Source organism: Pelophylax lessonae (genome assembly GCF_965119305.1).
Source record: "Pelophylax lessonae genome assembly, chromosome: 1".
Lineage (NCBI taxonomy): Eukaryota > Metazoa > Chordata > Amphibia > Anura > Ranidae > Pelophylax > Pelophylax lessonae.
In genome coordinates, this window is record NC_138768.1 from 380,781,802 (window position 1) to 380,801,398 (window position 19,597).

Here is a 19,597-nt window from a genome sequence, read left to right on the forward strand (position 1 = left end):
GAGAGAGGGGAAGCTGTAGTCTTAGGCATATTTATATTTCGCCTTTTACTTCTACTCTAATGTTTATCATAACTAACTCTGTACTGTGCTGGTAGGTCTCATTAGTTGTAAACTAGGTTTGAACACTGTCTAACCTAACACAGTTAAAGATCTAAAAGCTGACTTTATTCATTGTTTGTTGGAAAGGGGAAACTTTTCAGGCAGCTTTTATCTTTCAAAGCTTAATTAAACAAGCTAAAGATGAGAGGTGATTGGTTACTGTGCACAGTGCTCTTGATTCTGTCTGCTCCAGTCCTTCCACTGTGTTCCTCTTTGTCAGTGGAGGACAGACTCACTGGGAAATTCTTCAGAGTATCTTGCAGTCAGCCTAGAGGCCTGCTCCAAACTATCATCCAAAAAGTAAGAAATCTCTTTTTTAAAACTATTTTTAGGTATGTTGTGTTAATCAGAACACTATGCCTAACATACCATAGTTTGAGGTCTTCTCAAATTTGACTGCAAAAGTGGAAATACATTTTAATGTGGAATTTAGCCACGGATGCCTAAAATTATTGTTAAAACATATGCAAACGTGCAAAACATATACCAATGGAACGACTGTCCTAGGTATGAGTTTAACTGGCTAGACTTCGATAAAGTTGGTAATTGGGTTATTGAGGGTAGGATCCCACAAAGGGTTCGGTGGAGCAGTGGTCAGCCAAGTAACCGAATGTATGGTTGGCCTAAGCTACTAATTTGCGGGGATACCTCCTATGGTAGGGGTCATCCAAAGAAGAAACTTTCCGATACTTCTGGGTAGTTGTAAGTACTTAGTAATGGCATTTAGATTGAGGAGTTGATAAATAACAGAAAAGTTATAGTATGAGGCTAAATCAAATGGGTTAGAGCAAGTATAGTAAGAAAGATTGTAAAGGGCATAGAAATAGTGTGGGATGAGGAAGAGCAAGTGGAAATTAGGGATCAGAAGGAGAAGGGGGCCGGAAGGAGTTGAAAGGAATGATGGTTAGTAGGGATATGAAGGGGGGGGGGGGAGGGTAAGCATAGGTATTGTCCCCTGCCTCTGTCATGAGACTATACCAGTGTGGAGAAGGCGAAGTCAAAATCTTGGAGAATTAATCTCTTGTGGTGAAATGTTGCCAAGAAAAAAAATTATCTTAATCGTACAGGACACAAGCTAAGTATTCATAAACTCTGGGTTATAGGCTCATGCCTTCAGAGACATGGACACTGGCAACACATTTGGGGACACACATCTTGGGCACCTCCCCTATAACCCTACCCCTTTCTCTGAGTCCTCTGTGTTTTGTTAAGTGTCCTAAGGTGATGGACCTCTTCTCCCTTATGGAGAAATCATTCTTAACTAGCTTATTTATTTTAGCTTTGGATTCTTCTTTTACAAAAGAATTTAATTGCAAACACAAAAATTTGACAAATTAGTTCAACAATGAGATGGTTACATCAAATATAGCATAAGGGAGAACTCCCAACAGAGGGACACAAAAAGAATGCTACATTATTTCCTAATGCAGTATGTCGTACTAACTGAAGTCCTTAGTACTTGATGAAGAAAGCTTGATACTCCAGACTGTGATGGATGGTGAATTTAAACCTGGACACCAAAACTTATTAATGGCGGACACAAGGCAGTTCAACTGGTAGAAAGTGGATATTTATGTAAATAAATATACGATATACTAGCAAAAAGATATGATCATTGTAACCATCTTCACCAAAACCACCCTTGAAAGATATGAAAAAGTAGGAGGGAACAAAAAAGAGCCAAGAGAAGAGGGGAAAAAGGGGGGGGGGTCCCACAGGGTATGCAATGGGGGATCAATCAGGTTGAGAGGAGCTTATTATCGAATCTGGAAGGTTGGACATATGCTATCCACGGTTGCTGCCAGACCCTTAGAGATTTGTCAGGGGTATCTGAAGCAAAAGCTGTCCGTTTCTCATTTATCATAATATCATTCATACGGTTTTAAACTGATTCAAAGCTAAGCACTGGGGTTTTCCAAACCTTCACAATAATCAACTTAGCTGCAGTAAAAAGATGCAAAGCCAAAAGGCTCTCTGGGCTAAGCAGTCCTGATATTGGTTTACTAAGAAGGGTCTCGTAGAGAGCCCTTTTGAGGTTAGCGTGAAATATGTTACGGAGAAGGGTATAAGCTCTGACCCATAGTCTGCATACTTTAGGACATGCCCACCAAACAGGAGCCATAGTTCCTTTTTGAGGTCATCCCTGGAAGCAGAGAGGGGAATAGGATAGGATGAATAGGGCCAGTCTAGCTGGTGTATAGTACCATCTATATAAGACTTTGTAGGCTTTCTCCAATATTAGGACATTCTTGGAGCTTTTTGAGAGGGCTATTGTCATGATCTGCCAGTCCTCTGGGTCTAACTGTCTTCCCAAATATTTCTCCAATTTGTAAATGATAGGGCCGCACCAGGGGTGTTCTAAAGGAGATGATTGATGAGTAAAGTAATGATATACAGTTGTGATCGAAAGTTTGGGTACCCCAGGTAAAAATTTGTATTAATGTGCATAAAGAAGCCAAGGAAAGATGGAAAAATCTCCAAAAGTCATCAAATTACAGATTAGACATTCTTATAATATGTCAACAAAAGTTAGATTTTATTTCCATCATTGACACTTTCAAATTACAGAAAACAAAAAAATGGTGTCTGCAAAAGTTTGGGCACCCTGCAGAATTTATAGCATGCACTGCCCCCTTTGCAAGGCTGAGACCTGCCAGTGTCATTTATTGTTCTCAATCATCATCTGGGAAGACCGGGTGATGTCAATCTCAAAGGTTTTAAATGCCCAGACTCAATTGACCTTGCCCCAACAAATAGCACCATGTGATCTTCTAAGCAGTTGTCTAGAAAACTGAAACTGAAAATAGTTGACGCTCACAAAGCTGGAGAAGGCTATAAGAAGATAGCAAAGCGTTTTCAGTTGTCAATATCCTCTGTAAGGAATTTAATTAAGAAATGGCAGTCATCAGGAACAGTGAAAGTTAAAGCAAGATCTGAAAGACCAAGAAAAATATCAGGCAGAACAGCTTGCAGGATTGTGAGAAAAACAATTCAAAACGCACGTTTGACTACACGATCCCTCCAGAAAGATCTGGCAGACACTGGAGTTGTGGTACACTATTCCACTATAAAGAGATACTTGTACAAATATGGTCTTCATGGAAGAGTCATTAGAAGAAAACCTCTTCTACGACCTCACCACAAAAATCAGCATTGAACTTTGCAAATGAGCATATAGACAAGCCTGATGCATTTTGGAAACAAGTTCTGTGGACCGATGAGGTTAAAATTAAACTTTTTGGCCAGAAAGAGCAAAAGTACGTTTGGAGAAGAAGGGGCACAGAATTTAATGAAAAGAACCTCTGTCCAACTGTTAAGCATGGGGGTGGATCAATCATGCTTTGGGGTGTATTGCAGCCAGTGGCACAGGGAACATCTCACGAGTAGAAGGAAAAATGGATTCAATAAAATTTCAGCAAATTTTGGATGGTAACTTGATGCCATCTGTGAAAAAGCTGAAGTTAAAGAGAGGATGGCTTCTACAAATGGATAATGATCCTAAACACACCTCGACATCCACGGGGGATTACATCAAGAGGCGTAAACTGAAGGTTTTGCCATGGCCTTCACAATCTCCTGACCTCAACATAATTGAAAATCTATGGATAGACCTTAAAAGAGCAGTGCGTGACAGACAGCCCAGAAATCTCAAAGAACTGGAAGACTTTTGTAAGGAAGAATGGGCAAAGATACCTCAAACAAGAAATGAAAGACTCTTGCCTGGCTACAAAAAGTGTTAACAAGCTGTGACGCTTGCCAAAGGGGGCAGTACAAGATATTAACTCTGCAGGATGCCCAAACTTTTGCAGACGCCATCTTTTTGTTTTCTGTTATTTTAAAAGTGTAAATGATGGAAATAAAATATAACTTTTGTTGACATATATTATAAGAATGTCTAATCTGTAATTTGATGCCTTTTGGGGATTTTTCCATCTTTCCTTGGCTTCTTTAGGCACATTAATACAAATTTTTACCTGGGGTGCCCAAACTTTCGATTACCACTGTAAATACCGGGGAATGGGGTCGGGCTCTGCAAAGGCTTTCAAAAGGGGTTAACGTGTATGAAGTGGGTTTAGATTTTATGAATTGTTGGAGGAAGTGTCTAAGTTGTAGGTAACTAATGTTCTCCCAAGAATTGCTTAGGCCTTTCACAACTGGGGGGGGGGGGGGGGGGGGCGCGACGATTAGTAAGGTAAGGGAAAGTAAAGGCGTATAGGGTGAAATCAGGCCTGCCGAAAATTTGACGGAATCCCACAAGAGCGAGTTAAACATGGTCCTAGTTTGGTCGGGCGATGTATAGGGGGGAACCAGGGCAGGGAGGAAATGGGGATAAGGTGAGAATCTACTAGGTCAATAGTGGCCCGCAATGGCAGTTGATAGGTTTCATGAAGGTGAGACAATGGGGCAATATTCGCCGCCATATAATTGTTATCCTTAGATTCTTCAAGCAACCTTTCAGTCAACTATCCACTGTCATCTTATACCACAACAGGAGCAGATTGGTACAACCTTGGTAAAACTTTGGGAGCCGTACCAAGACGGCCTGATTTTTCTGTACCTATGTCACAATTTCTTGAACAATAACAGGTTTAATACAGCCATCCTTGTACGGGGCATCAGAATGCTTGTCCCCTTCTCCAGCTCCAACGTCAGCATCCAAGTTTAGATCCTGATATTCCCAGCCTAGAAGAGGTGACAATAAAAAGGAACAATAAATGGACAAGGACCAGGACTTTGCCTTAAACGTCCTTAAAGAACAGGTGTCTGTCTTGTTATTCTTTTTCAAAAACCTCTGGCCTTGCTCTCTCTTGTCAAAACCTTTTTTTAAGGTTTACCTAATGTCTTTCTCTTATAAGAAACCGTTTCTCATTCTTTACAACGACAAAGGTAGTCCTATGCCCAAGGCTATTCTTTCTTCCTAAAGGTGGTATCCTCAGTGAAGACCTAGTTCTGCCTTACTCCAAAGCACCCAAAGGAAATTGCTCCTCATTGCCTGGACATAGTCAGAGCACTCAGTCTACCTCTAAGCACCTGTTTCTCTGTTGCCCCTGTGCCAAGCTTTGTGAGGCCGCAACCTGGTTCTCTGTTTTATAGCTTTTCAAAGTTCTACCAGGTGGACATCCAATATTCTACAGATGCAACTTTCAGGTGCCTGGTTCTCTCTGCAGTTTTCATCGTTACCTGATAGCAGTTGTGTTTTAAAACAGCTTCTGTTTTGGTTAATTGGCAAATGCTCTCCAATGAATGGTTTAAACACATTATTTATTCTGATCTGCATTATTTAACATTTCTTAGTCGTACTGTACTGGACAGAGAAGCTTTAGTGTAGTTTATATGGGTTATTTGCAGCCTACCTTCAGAAGATTGGACACTAAGAAAAAAAAAAAAAGCAACAAGACATCCATCCTATATAACCTCTCCCACTCCCAGCTAGCTTTAGTTTTTTGCTAGTGTCCTTTGGTAATGGAACTCTTCTCTATACTAAGAGAAGCTTACCTCTTTCCTATGGAGGTTTTTTGCTAGATGATTTTCCTCACAAGATTTCTGGCTGCACCGTTGTCACTGTGGCTCCCCTGCGGCTTGCTAGATCAATTATCTCCTCAGCTGAGCCTTTGGGGGACCATACTTGGACTTATGGTGTGGCACTTTGATTTAGCTGCAGGGTCCAGAGCTGTGGTTTGCTTGAGGCATAGCCCTGTCCCTGAAGACTTATTTGTTGGTATGCTCACCAGATCTCACCACTTGTAAATGTTTGCGGGGGGTGAGGACACCTGCCACTGCAGATGTAGAGCCTTCATCCTTTAAATCTGCTCCAGGGTGCTGGTGCTCTTATGGTTTCATCACCCAGAAGCTCAGGCTGCAACATTTTATATGTGTATGGGAGCTGCCAGCTCGTAAACTTTTTTTTGTCCTCCTTAGTCTATAGCAACTCTGTTGTATCCAGTCGAGCCTCTCTTGACCCATTTGTTATAGGATGTTGTTGAGAGTTTGGCTGTCCCATAGTTAAAGACTTTAGTATTTAGTCTTTGTCCAGAACAACTAAGAAAATAGAGTTTTAGATTAACCAGTAGATAGACCAGATTTAGTGTCATTGCATCAATTTCTTGGGTGTACAGTACAGGACACAGGTCCCTCCCCCCTGTTCTTATTATCCCCTTTTGCTTTCTACAAAATTACTCAGGTTAGGTAGGTCAGGTTATATAGGCCCTGAAGCTTTTGAATTAAAAAAAAAAAAAAAATTTCCAATGAAAATAGATACTGTACGCCAAGAAATTGATTTGTAGGTCAGAAATTCAATTTTTTATTTTATGTATGCATTTTAGCGGCAGAATAGAAAAATAAAAAGAAAAGCATACTCAAATCATTCCACTCTGTCAATATGAGTATGTCTTACCTTGCCTTTTTATCCTTGCAGTTACAGAGCCGATGGTACCAAGAAAGAGACTTTAAAAATTAGCTCTATGGTGAGTATATAGTAAAAACAAGTTCAATGATGACTATTGTGTTTTCAGTTTCTTTTATATTTCACAAAGAAAGATTGGTTGGAGAAATGGGTATATAGATTGATATTAGATGGCTAAATAGATGTGACCGGATAAAACATGATTTAATGGGCTGACAGACTGACTGTGTTTATTACATAGAACAGACACATTGCATGAATCAATGGGTGGGATAAATACAATGGAGATAGGGGGTCCATTAAATAGAGAGATAATCTATTAAGAAGATGAAAAAGATTTGCAAGGCAATCTAAAAAAAAAAAAAAGTAATTTAGCATGAACAGTAAATTTTGGAGTTGTGGGTGAAATGATCTTTAAATTTAAACGCTAAATTTGTTTTAAAAAAAAATCAACCTGAGACATAATGGATGGAAACTGCCATTGCCTGACTCGCCGTTTGTACACTGGATCTGGGATTTTAAAACATCTGTAAAACACTTAAAGCAGGACTTGCCTGTATCAGAGCACCACAAACCAAAAACACTATTTAATTCATTTTTAATAATCAAAGCAAACTCACCCATCCATCTATGTCTTCATTCTTTGTTTTATTGGGGAATTACACCCCCTAGCATTCCTAGCTGCAGCCATCTCGCGTAATGGCAGATGATTAATGCAGCCTTTTCTTCCTGGAATCTATATGACCTTAGCTTAAGTGGGTGGCCATGCTTAGCTGAGAAAACCCCTCCTCCACTTGAAAGAAAAAAAAAATACCTATGGAGACGCTTAGGATGTATGACATAATTTTGGCCTAGGCCAGAAACCAGGGAGCAGCTGAAGAAATGTAAAATTAAAAAGTTTAGGACTCCATTCACACTAATGCGACTTGGTCAGCCTGAAAAGTCGCGGACCGTCGCGGTCCATTGTGTGGTACAGGAACTGTTATAATAGGAGCGACACAAGTCGCTCCGACTTAGAAAAAGGTTCCTGTACTACTTCGGGGCGACCTGGAGCGACTTGCATAGACATTCATTTTAGGAAGTCCGTGCAAGTCGCGCCGAAGTCGCGCTGCACGCGACTTCACAGGTCGCCCCCGAAGTCGTGCCGCTGCAGTGTGAATGCAGTGTTAAACATATAAATATACTTTCCTGTCTATTTACGCTTCTCTTTATGTATATGGATCCCTTCTCTTTATATATTTGGATCATGCCACTGTATTTTATTTTAATAAATGAAAACATCTGAGTACTTTTTTTTTTTTTATAATCGATATACAGCTATCATGTGACCCAGCTCTTTCACAGCCCATCTGTGGGGAAAAATTGACGGTAGGCGCTTCTAGTCATCTGCTGTCGGTCACATAAGGAAAAGAGGAATTTAACAGCTTAGAAGGGAACTGAAAGTGGAGTATGCTTAGTAGATGTGACAATGGCTGGTCTACACAATCTCTGGCTGCAGAGGCATCACAGGCTGGAGGGAGAGTAAACAGCAGGGTCAACCTGTTTTTTTTTTTTTTTTGGCAGAATACAGAAAAATCCCATAGCGGCGGAGTATGAACAACATGCTATACAGCATGTACCTGCGATTTTTAATGGTGTGGGTTTAATGACACTTTAGGCAAGTGACTTCCCTAGAACTAGTTTGTTGCTTTCATCAAAAACTTCTTAAGATGGGTATTTAGCTTGATGAGCCTTTAGAAGTAGCATCTATCTTATGGTCTACTGCTGCTTCTCATTCCTGAGCTGCATTGAGGGATTATAATATGAAAGTCATGCAAATGCCACGCCACAATCTTTCTCAAACTGCTAAATCAGTAAGTGTAGGAAGGAAAACTGCCACTGTTAACATTTGTATCTCTTTCGGTAGCCTGGACCCCATTTAGCAGATTATAGTTTACTTTCTCTTATGTTAATCTTCTTGTCTGCTGCAGAGCTGGGGACCTGAAGGCTATCATTTGTGGGCCATTGCTGCAAACTCTTCAGGACATGGAACAAATGACAAAACTGTACCAAAACAGTCAGGAATACTCCAGTTTCAGTTTATAAAGAGTGCCCTTACTGTGAACCCCTGTATGGTAAGTACTCACCAGATGGTGTGTTCTGCAAAGTTGATACTCACCCGCCCAGAGTATCCAGCGCTGTCCCGATCCTCTTGTCTTCTGCCATCTCTCGGTCCCATTCCACCATGTTCTTTGTGATGTCATTGGGAGGCTGTGGGCTCTCCTGGGTTCAGCCAGCGGGGCCACTCAATGATGCTCAGCTAGGCCCACCCTCACCCTTTGTGTACGAAGGACTATGCCTCCTGGGATGTGACGTGGATATGCCAGAAGGTACAGCGAGTATGTCATTCGCCGAGGCGAGGGAGGTGCATAGGGAGGTGGGACAGAGCGATTTTACATTTAAAAAAAAATGCTATTTGCCTAGCAGAGGGGAGGAGGGGTGGAGAGGAGGGAATTTGTTTAGAGCAGGCATTACTAAATGGCAGACCACGGTCTGAGTCTGGACCAAATCATGTCCTCTCTGGACCACCGTTGTACAGTCATTTAGGAGCTGTCCCTGCCGCCGCTGTCATTCACATTCTCACAGAGCTGACAGTAGGAGGCAAGACAGCTATAGATGGAGGTTGGGGGCTGCCCAAGTTAACAAGCAGGTGATTGGCTGCTAGGATGCAGGGCGGTCCTAGCAGCCAATTATCACCTTGCAGCTCCTGTTCCCTCTGGCCAAACCTGTTGTGCCTCCCGTCCGCCTCCCTGTCTTTGTAAGGTAGGACAGGAGGGGGGGGGGGCGATGTGAAGGGGGGTTTAGGACATTAATGGCATTATTGAAAACTGTAATGGAAGTGCTAAGGACAGTTAAGGGGGGGGCATAGGACTGTAATGGAGGGGACTAAGGGCAGTAACGGGGAGCTAAGAACAGTTCAAGAAAGGGGCTTAGGACAGCTAAGAGGGAGGTCAGGACAGTAATTGGGGGGGGGGGGACTTATACAGTAATTAGGGTCTGAGTACAGTAATGGGGGGGGGGGTGGACAGTATTGTGAGTGGAGAGGGGCTGAGGACAGTAATGTGAGGGTGAATGACTGTGATGTAAAGGGGGGGATGCTGATGTAACAACGGAATTGTGATATGAGGCTTAATTCATATCTGTGTATACATGCATGTATGGATGGATGTGAACATCTTGGGTAGGGCCGCCTATTAATTTCAATGGGCTGCCCTACCCGTGAGAAACCCCAACCCTTTTTTGTTTTTAATTGTACCACATCAAGCTGCGGCACCATGTAGTTGGGTTCACGTGAAAATGTGCTGAAGGTGCCTATGTGTGAGGGTACAATATAATAAGAATAATTTTCTTGAATTACTGAATGTGGAGATAGAGAGAAAGATATATATAGATAGATAGATAGATAGATAGATAGATATAGATATAGATATAGATATATATATATATATATATATATATATATATATATATATATATATTTAATATTCAAAGCATCTTCACATCTTTGCACTTTATAAAGGATATACTGTAGAAAACACAGTTGAAATTCCCACTTTTAAATCCTATATTTACAACAACCTACTAAAGATTACAAAAGACAACAGAGCCCGTTCCATTTGGTCATTGTTCTTCCCAATTCATCAAACATGCATGAGATTTTTGTAAACCATATATGGCCTACTGAAGCCCTTTATACTATGAAAGTGTAAGTGCTGAAACAGGCTTACATTGTTTCCCTGCTCTTTTTTCACTGAAGGGTTCTGCAGTGCTTGGCTATGGGCGCCTATTTAGTATATGAAACAGATGTCTGTTGTTTGCCTCACACGAGAGACGGTAGTGGTTGCACGCTCTTTGCACATTGATTCCAGAAATAGAATAAATTCCTCAGTGTTTTCAATCATTTTTAAGGTTTTCAGAGCTCTGAATTTTTTTTTCTTTATACCAGTGATTACATTTTAACTCTGATAATACTGATCTAGAAACCTGTGTTTTTAAAAAGCAAATGAAACAAATCCTGAGCTACTAATATTGTTTAGGGAATGTGCCTTTATTTGAGCTCTATGTATTCCATTGTAGTAACCACATATCAGCCTTTCACATGGTAATCAAGGTGTTCATCCTGCATCCCATGCTATATGAATTACATAGTTACATAGTAGTTGAGGTTAAATAAAGACAATAGTCCATCCAGTTCAACCTGTCAATGATCTGCTTGCCGTATCGCCCATCACATTTTGACTTCCCTGTTGCAGGCTTGAGTCTGATTGGTTACTGTGGGAAATTTCTGTGAAGTACTGTAGTCTGAACAAAGTGTGCTGTGCTGCCTTTTACAGTGTCAGCTAGTCTAGTCTTTAAGCACAAGTACATATTGTTTTTGAATGGTATTGTTCCATCACATGGACATATGTGCACATCTTAAATCTCAAAATTTCTCAATTATTCATATCTGTGTGTATCTTACAGCATACATTCTTTAAAGACTGTGCTTGTTGGTGAATAATTCTGATCATGTGGACATTTACCTCTTCTATGTTCTAAATACATTTTGAAGAAATTACAGTGCACAGGGTTGTTTGTAAAAGCAGCTTTGTTTTGCAGAGCAACCAGGAACAAGTATTACTTCAAGGAGAGGACCGTTTGTACTTGAACTGTGGGGATGCAACTCAGACCCAACATGTAAGAAGTCCATCCTCGCATACAGAACACAAGTCCATGCGCGAAAGGCCTCCTTATTCTGTTGGGAATATGGATACTCAGGGCTTAAGCACTTTACTGGGACATAGACACTGGCACGTTGTGCAGGTAGGTTTTTTCCTTTAGTTAAACGTATTCTATATTTCTTTATAATACATCTCTGGACACAGGGAATCTTCATATCCATTATTTTAGAGGATATGCTGGCACCTTCAGATGATTGGACACTGGCAAAAAAAAGGCAGGAAGTCCCCTAACAAGCATAATCCTTACCAGCCAGGCATGACTTCCGTATTTGCTAATGTATTGGGGTGCAATCACACCTGTGAATTCACCCACTCTCCTATTAAATGTGAGAACCCCAGCGGGGGTTCCTATGAAAAGCTTTGGGAGGCAGCCCCATCTAAAGCAACGGGAGGCTGCCAGCTTCTGCAGCTAATCGCGGCCATTTACATGTTATTGCTCATGGCAGGGAGCACATGTAAGTAATCGGCCCTGGATGTAAGCAGTCTACATCCAGGGCTGATCACTGCATGAGCGGGTGCATTTACAGGTGTGAATATTCCCCTAGGGAAGGTATTTTTTGGTTGCTATTACTTTGGCTTACAGAGTTTAAGAAGTCTTCGGCTGCTCTTGCCTGTAAGGAACTGTTCCTAGTACTCCACAGTGACCAGGTGGTTTTACAGCCTCAGGTGTCCTTTTTACCCAAGGTGGGCTCTTCATTCCATCTTAACTAGCACATTGTTTTATCATCTTTTTGTCCTAACCCTCAGATGCCAGGGGACAGGACTCTTTACACCTTGGATGTGGTTCATGCAGTCAAGATTTACTTGAAGATGACTGCTAAAATTTGTCAGTCTAATTTCCTTTTAGTGCTTCCTGAAGGCTTAAGTAAGGGTCACGCAGCTTCCAAATCTATCATTTCTTAATGGATATGCCAGCCTATTTCTCAAGCTTATGGTCTAATGGGTAAAGTTTCACCATTTTCAGTGACGGCTCATTCTTCCAGGACTGTTGGTGCTTCCAGAGTTATTCAACACTAGGCTTCGGTAGCTCAAGTTTGTAAGACTGCTACCTGGCCTTCAGTTCTTACTGTTGAAGAAGTTTTAGCAAGTGGATGTTTGAGCCGCTGAGGTTGCTTCCTTTGGTTGGTGAGCCTTGCAGACCACTGCGTGAGGAGCCTCTGACCTGTTGTGGTTTAGTTTTTTGGGGCCTGTTGGCTTTTTGCCATGTTGCTCTTCCTCTCATATTCAGTGCTTTGGGACATCCATATTATAATGGATATAAAGATGCCCTGTGTCCTGGAATGTAAAAAAAAAAAAATGGCAATTTATCATACATTACTGGACACAGAACCACCATAATATTCCTTACTCGTTGAGTTATTCACCACCTACAGATGATTGGACACTGGAAAAAAGTAGACAGGAAGTCCTCCCCTATATAACCCTTCCCATACAGTAGTTACCTCAGTTTTTTTCGTCCGTATCAGAGCATAGTTCCCAATTGTCCCTGATTAGGAACAAAGTCCCTCTGTCCCTCTTTTCTCCTCATTTGTCCCTCATTTTGGTCTGATCTATATAAAATGCACTTTTTCTCTTTCAAAAAGTGTTTCCCATTGCTAAACCTTTCATCCATTTTCTAAATTGCTGCATTTGTAAATTCCAAAAGCCAGTATAAAGGAATTGTAGTGGTTAGAAAAAAAAAAAACACTTGTGGGTTTAACTTTTTTTTTTTTTTTAATTCTCCTTTAAGGGGACGTGGCAGGTGCTGTGTCCTAGGCCCACATACTTTTCCTAATAGGTGTCCCTTATTCCCCTCTCAAAATGTTGGGGGGTATGTCAGAGGGTGATGTCAGTGATGTGCAGCTCTGTACAAACACTACCATGTGCTCAGAGGATTCCAGTTAGGATCAAGAGTTTGGTATTTTACAGATCTGTTCCTATGGGCTTAAATGGATGGTACTCGGACACTGCTGGGATGGAAGTAGTCTGGATGCAGGGATAGCCTGTAATGGGACCATGCTGGGCTCTGCATATATGAAACCTGGCGTAGTAATAACCGATCAAGGTGTTCCTGGCAGGGTGCGATCAGGTCCAGGACAGTGGACCCCAAGAAGGATGGAGTCCCTGAAGGTCAAATAAGACATTGCCCACCGTGATAGGTGAAGATTGGATCTTGCTCTTTCGAAGACAGATCCTGCAGTGGGATTAGTAAGTCCCTGTAGCCAACTGGTTCCCTTCTAAAATTGCAACCTATATTTTTCATATATGTGTGCCTCTTGCCTAGTCCCCACTAGAGGGCATAGTATGCTGCTTCTGTATTGCACTGTAAGCACTCATTCCTTTGGGGCATCCCTATGAGTAAGAAATTATTTGGTGGCTCTGTGTTCCGTGATGTATGATAAAGAAAACTGGATTTTTATACACTGTTAAAATCCATTTCTTGGAGTACATCATGGGATACAGAGATCCCTCTTCTCTTTGTGGTGGTTCGTTGCTTGCTACAAAACTGAGGCACTTCCTGTATGGGAAGGGTTATATAGGGGAGGACTTCCTGTCATTTTTTTTGCCAGTGTCCATTCACCTGTAGATGGCGCATAACTCAATGTGTAAGGACTCCAAGTAACAGATTTTGCAGGTAAATAGAAAAATCCATTTTTCTTTTTTTTTGGTTTACCTGTAAAATCCTTTCCTTGGAGTACACCATGGGACACAGGGATCCCACCCCTTTTCCTGTTTTGTTTGGCTTGCTAAAAAACGAAACAAAAAAAAACTGTCGCCATGCCTGGCTGGGAGGGATTGTGCCTGTGAGGGGATTTCCTGTCTTTTTTTGCCTGAAGGATGGCAGCATAACCTCTCTTGTAATGGATATGAAGTTGTTGTTGTGTTTTTTGTGATGTACTCGAAGAATGTTCTGCCCAGAACCTGTATTGTGGTAATCAGTATGGCTATTTGTCCTTCAAAATTTTATACATTTTGGGTTTCTAGAATGTGAAAAAGGATAGCGGTCCCCCCCCCCCCCCCCCAAGTTAAGTGTATGTAGGAGAGCTCAATTTACAGATATGTAATTATAATAGATATAAGTATGGAACGTAGACCAGTTCTTCATAGGACTAGAGTCAATAACTCTTATTTTGCCCATTGTGTACTATTTATAAATTGATGGAACACACTGTCTTGTGTAAGGTTCTGCCGAGTAGACATTCTTCTCAGCATGTTCATTAAATCTTCTCACAGTGCTCTGGTTCTCACAGGAAGAAAGTGTAATGCCGTCATTTTGTTTACAGAATTATGTCACACTTAGGATATTTTCTATTTAGGGGGATTTACTTCTTACCAGAAGGAATTCATTAGTTTTGCCAAATCAAATGCTGTAAGTTTGTGGTTAAGTGCAAGAAGCTTTTTTTGTGTCAGCTGGGGATTTGCAGCCGGTATCATTCTATCCGATACTAAATGGTCAACATAGACTTGAAAACATTTGTCTGTGTGTGTGTGCATTTACTTTCTTTCCAAAGTTCAGTGCAGAGCTTGTAGCCCCCTGACATCCTCAAGTTCAGTGCAGACCTCGTAGCCCTCTGACATCCTCAGGTTCAGTGCAGAGCTCGTAGCCCTCTGACATCCTCAAGTTCAGTGCAGAGCTCGTAGCCCTCTGACACTTCCTCAAGTTCAGTGCAGAGTTCGTGGCCCTCTGACATCCTCAAGTTCAGTGCAGAGTTCGTGGCCCTCTGCCATCCTCAAGTTCAGTGCAGAGTTCGTGGCCCTCTGACATCCTCAAGTTCAGTGCAGAGTTCGTGGCCCTCTGCCATCCTCAAGTTCAGTGCAGAGTTCGTGGCCCTCTGCCATCCTCAAGTTCAGTGCAGAGTTCGTGGCCCTCTGACATCCTCAAGTTCAGTGCAGAGTTCGTGGCCCTCTGACATCCTCAAGTTCAGTGCAGAGTTCGTGGCCCTCTGACATCCTCAAGTTCAGTGCAGAGTTCGTGGCCCTCTGACATCCTCAAGTTCAGTGCAGAGTTCGTGGCCCTCTGACATCCTCAAGTTCAGTGCAGAGTTCGTGGCCCTCTGACATCCTCAAGTTCAGTGCAGAGTTCGTGGCCCTCTGACATCCTCAAGTTCAGTGCAGAGTTCGTGGCCCTCTGACATCCTCAAGTTCAGTGCAGAGTTCGTGGCCCTCTGACATCCTCAAGTTCAGTGCAGAGTTCGTGGCCCTCTGACACTTCCTCAAGTTCAGTGCAGAGCTCGTAGCCCTCTGACATCCTCAAGTTCAGTGCAGAGCTCGTAGCCCTCTGACATCCTCAAGTTCAGTGCAGAGCTCGTAGCCCTCTGACACTTCCTCAAGTTCAGTGCAGAGCTCGTAGCCCTCTGACATCCTCAAGTTCAGTGCAGAGCTCGTAGCCCTCTGACATCCTCAAGTTCAGTGCAGAGCTCGTAGCCCTCTGACATCCTCAAGTTCAGTGCAGAGCTCGTAGCCCTCTGACACTTCCTCAAGTTCAGTGCAGAGCTCGTAGCCCTCTGACACTTCCTCAAGTTCAGTGCAGAGCTCGTAGCCCTCTGACACTTCCTCAAGTTCAGTGCAGAGCTCGTAGCCCTCTGACACTTCCTCAAGTTCAGTGCAGAGCTCGTAGCCCTCTGACACTTCCTCAAGTTCAGTGCAGAGCTCGTAGCCCTCTGACACTTCCTCAAGTTCAGTGCAGAGCTCGTAGCCCTCTGACACTTCCTCAAGTTCAGTGCAGAGCTCGTAGCCCTCTGACACTTCCTCAAGTTCAGTGCAGAGCTCGTAGCCCTCTGACATCCTCAAGTTCAGTGCAGAGCTCGTAGCCCTCTGACATCCTCAAGTTCAGTGCAGAGCTCGTAGCCCTCTGACATCCTCAAGTTCAGTGCAGAGCTCGTAGCCTAGCCCCCTGACATCCTCAAGTTCAGTGCAGAGCTCGTAGCCCCCTGACATCCTCAAGTTCAGTGCAGAGCTCGTAGCCCCCTGACATCCTCAAGTTCAGTGCAGAGCTCGTAGCCCCCTGACATCCTCAAGTTAAGTGCATAGCTCGTAGCCCCCTGACATCCTCAAGTTAAGTGCATAGCTCGTAGCCCCCTGACATCCTCAAGTTCAGTGCAGAGCTCGTAGCCCCCTGACATCCTCAAGTTCAGTGCAGAGCTCGTAGCCCCCTGACATCCTCAAGTTCAGTGCAGAGCTCGTAGCCCCCTGACATCCTCAAGTTAAGTGCATAGCTCGTAGCCCCGGAGATCCTCAAGTTCAGTGCAGAGCTTCTAGCACTTGGACATCCTCAAGTTCAGTGCAGAGTCGTAGCCATGCTCTGGATGTGAGGCCATTGGGGACAGCCACTGCCAGGGGGGAAGGGAGTAGAGGGAGGGGGATGATTGGGTAAGTAAAACGGCTTGTTTGTGACCCCTACTGTGTTACCTTTCCTCTGAGATGAGCTTAAACTAAAGAGTCTAGGCATTTGCAAATACATGTAAAATCAGCTTTCACCTTGGAGATTACAAACCAAATTGCCATGCGCAATTCAGTATTCACAACAGAAATAGAGTTGGTATGTTCAATGGCAAAGATGCATCTCTTTTTCATAATTGCCCCCTTAAAATTTAAAAGGTACATGATACAAAACATCATGAAATGAAAAGCGTTTTGGTTTTGTGACTCCAAGGTTCCAGTAGCTGTCTTTTTAAAGTGGAACTTTACCCATAACAAGTTGATAAAAAAATAATGTTCTTTAGCAAGGAACATACATTCCTCATTCATAATTATGGTACCACAATTAGTGTGCGCTGTAAATTTCCTCCAGCAGTGCTCCTGTTTGTTCTTGCTGGAAGCCCTGACCAGCAGTAAGTCTTTAGAAAGTCAGCAGATTTGCCTCTAGTGATTCTGATTTTCCGCACAGTGCCTAAAAATGGAGAGCAACTGAGCATGTGCATAGTTAGACCCTGTATTACTGGATTTTAAACAACATAGACACTTAATATTAATGTTTTACCTCAGGGCTTGACAAATTTGCTTTGAATCTATGAGCCAGCTAAAAAAGTTAGGAGCCATTTATATTTAATTTATTTTGGCGTCAGGTGGCTATGTCATTTGGTTGTGGTTCTGCTGGGTGGGATGGCTTTCTCATGGGCGGTTTTGGAGGATGCATGTCCTTATGAGCATTTGACACTTGAGGTTGTTTGGGCTGGAGTTTTTGGTGTGTGGCATGCTGTGTGGGTTGGACTCTGCTCACCCCCCTGCATGTCTTCCCTCCCGCTTGCGAGGACTAATAGGGAGGGGTGGTCCACGGTGCGCTTGGATTGGTTGGTGCAGAGGGGGGGGGGTGGGGGAGCCTTTCGGCACAGCAGCTACAGGCCTGATGGGGGAGAGTGCACCGGGGTGCTGGTGTGTGGAGAGAAAAGGGAAAACATTTTGGCTCTGCTGCGGTGAAACGGCAGAGCTGGAGGTTTTTTTTTTTCTTTTGGATGTTGGAACTGGGTTGGCTGCCCGGATGCCGGAGCTGCATGTATGGGGCATTGGGCAGTGGTGTTTGCTTACGCCTGGTGCAAGCGGTGGGTGAGCTTGCGCTTCGGATTTGTCGAGCCTTGTTCTTAAATAGCTTGAAGCATAAAGCATGAAGTGATCTAGCAGGACTTCATTTTCTGATTATTAAAGTTCCACTTTAAGTTGCCTTTATAAGTGTGCTGTTTTATTATGTTCCTAATTATTTGTTACATACTCTATCAGCATTAATCTGTTGCAACTTGTCCCAGGATCTAGAGATGTATTAGGCTCCATGTACACGGGACGTTGTTAAAAGTCCCTTTGAATGCTGGAATTTTTAGGACGTTTGAAACGTCTGTTCGGTCGCGTTTGTACCCGCGTTTAGCGGGCGTTTAGCAGCGTTTGCGTTTAGAAGCGTTCCTAGAGGTCAAAAAAATTATTCCCCTTTAAAATGGAAAAACGCGAACGCTAAACGCGGGTCATCGCGCTCAGACGCGTTCGGACGCGTTTGTGCGTTTGAAACGCTGGGAAACACACGTTCGAACGCAAATAATTGCGTTCTAAAAACAGTCCCTGAACGCAACTGCCTGCAAATGACTGTAAACGACCTGGTGTACATGGACAGATAAGATAAAATGTAGATGGGTTCAGGGGCTTCTGAAAAAAACGCCCAACTGCTCCTAAACGGCCATTTCCAGCGTCCCGTGTACATGGAGCCTAAGTGACAAAGGTAATATCTTGGCATTGAAACATTCTGTATATAAACAGACTCTTGACTATATTCAGCATCATAGAATAGTGTATTTGATGATCTTAAATCCTAAAGCCAAGAAAACCATCTTTCCTTCATACATTTGACCCTTTAACAAACCATTGTAAGATTATCTACATTGCATGCTATTTTATATTTCAGAGCCCAAATGATTGCATGCTGTGGCTTGTCTTGGATTTCTTTGTGTCAAAGGAATGTGTAATGGTTTGCCTTAGAACCCACTGTTAAACACAGTATACTACAAGCTGTTTTATGAACAGACTAAAATATACATTAAAATGTTAAATGCTAGTGAAAAGTCTGTTATATAATTGCTGGCAATGATGTCATCTGTACCAGAGCTGTATGCCAGGAATGTTAGACTGAGGTCCAGACTCTGCTGGTCTTCATTTTTTCATTGCATAACGTAGAGATTAACAAAGACAAAAGGCACATTTTGACTTTAAGTCAATTTTGTACTACTAAACATTACATTTATTATATTTGATTTTTATATTATAAGATGCTTAAATTTGGAAGCTGTTGGTAAGTTACCTTTGATTTGGACGATCAACAGGATTTGACAGTATACTGCCTAACCGATCTAAAACGTGGTTCTTGGTAGCCTAGCATGTTGTATAAATATCAGCGCCATGTCTCAAATGACTCCTGCGTGAAATAAATTATAAATGGCCCCAACCTTTTCTCTGGTCAACAGTCTGCAGGGAAATCTTTCCACTATGAATAAGTAAACAAATGAGCAGCTAATAAAGCCAGGGTGATACTTTGGAACTACCATATGTTTTTGTTAAACATTGCAATGAGAATGAAAAATATAAGAATAAATAAACCCATAGTAATGAATGGCCATATGCTAGCTTTACGCAGGTATACACTGTTCTTGGTTAAATATGTGCATTATAATTCCAATGGCTATTTGTGTGTGTGTGTGTGTGTATATATATATATATATATATATATATATATATATATATATATATATATATATAATATGTGTGTGTGTATATGTATGTATATGTTATAATACAGTGGGGAAAATTCATTATTTGATCAACTAAAAATCCAGAAAAAAAACACATAGAACAAATTCTATTTATTTATTTAGTTCAGTGA

General features: G+C 42.3%; 1 protein-coding gene across 1 annotated transcript in view; it reads left to right on the plus strand.

Moving 5' to 3' along the window:
* Positions 1–19,597, plus strand: part of RIC1 (RIC1 homolog, RAB6A GEF complex partner 1) — a 236,308-nt gene that overhangs the window by 161,981 nt on the left and 54,730 nt on the right. The window contains exons 10-12 of the mRNA XM_082259802.1: positions 6,515–6,563; positions 8,473–8,616; positions 11,141–11,344. Of these exons, the coding sequence (XP_082115928.1) occupies positions 6,515–6,563; positions 8,473–8,616; positions 11,141–11,344 (397 nt within the window). The remainder of the gene's footprint in view (positions 1–6,514; positions 6,564–8,472; positions 8,617–11,140; positions 11,345–19,597) is intronic.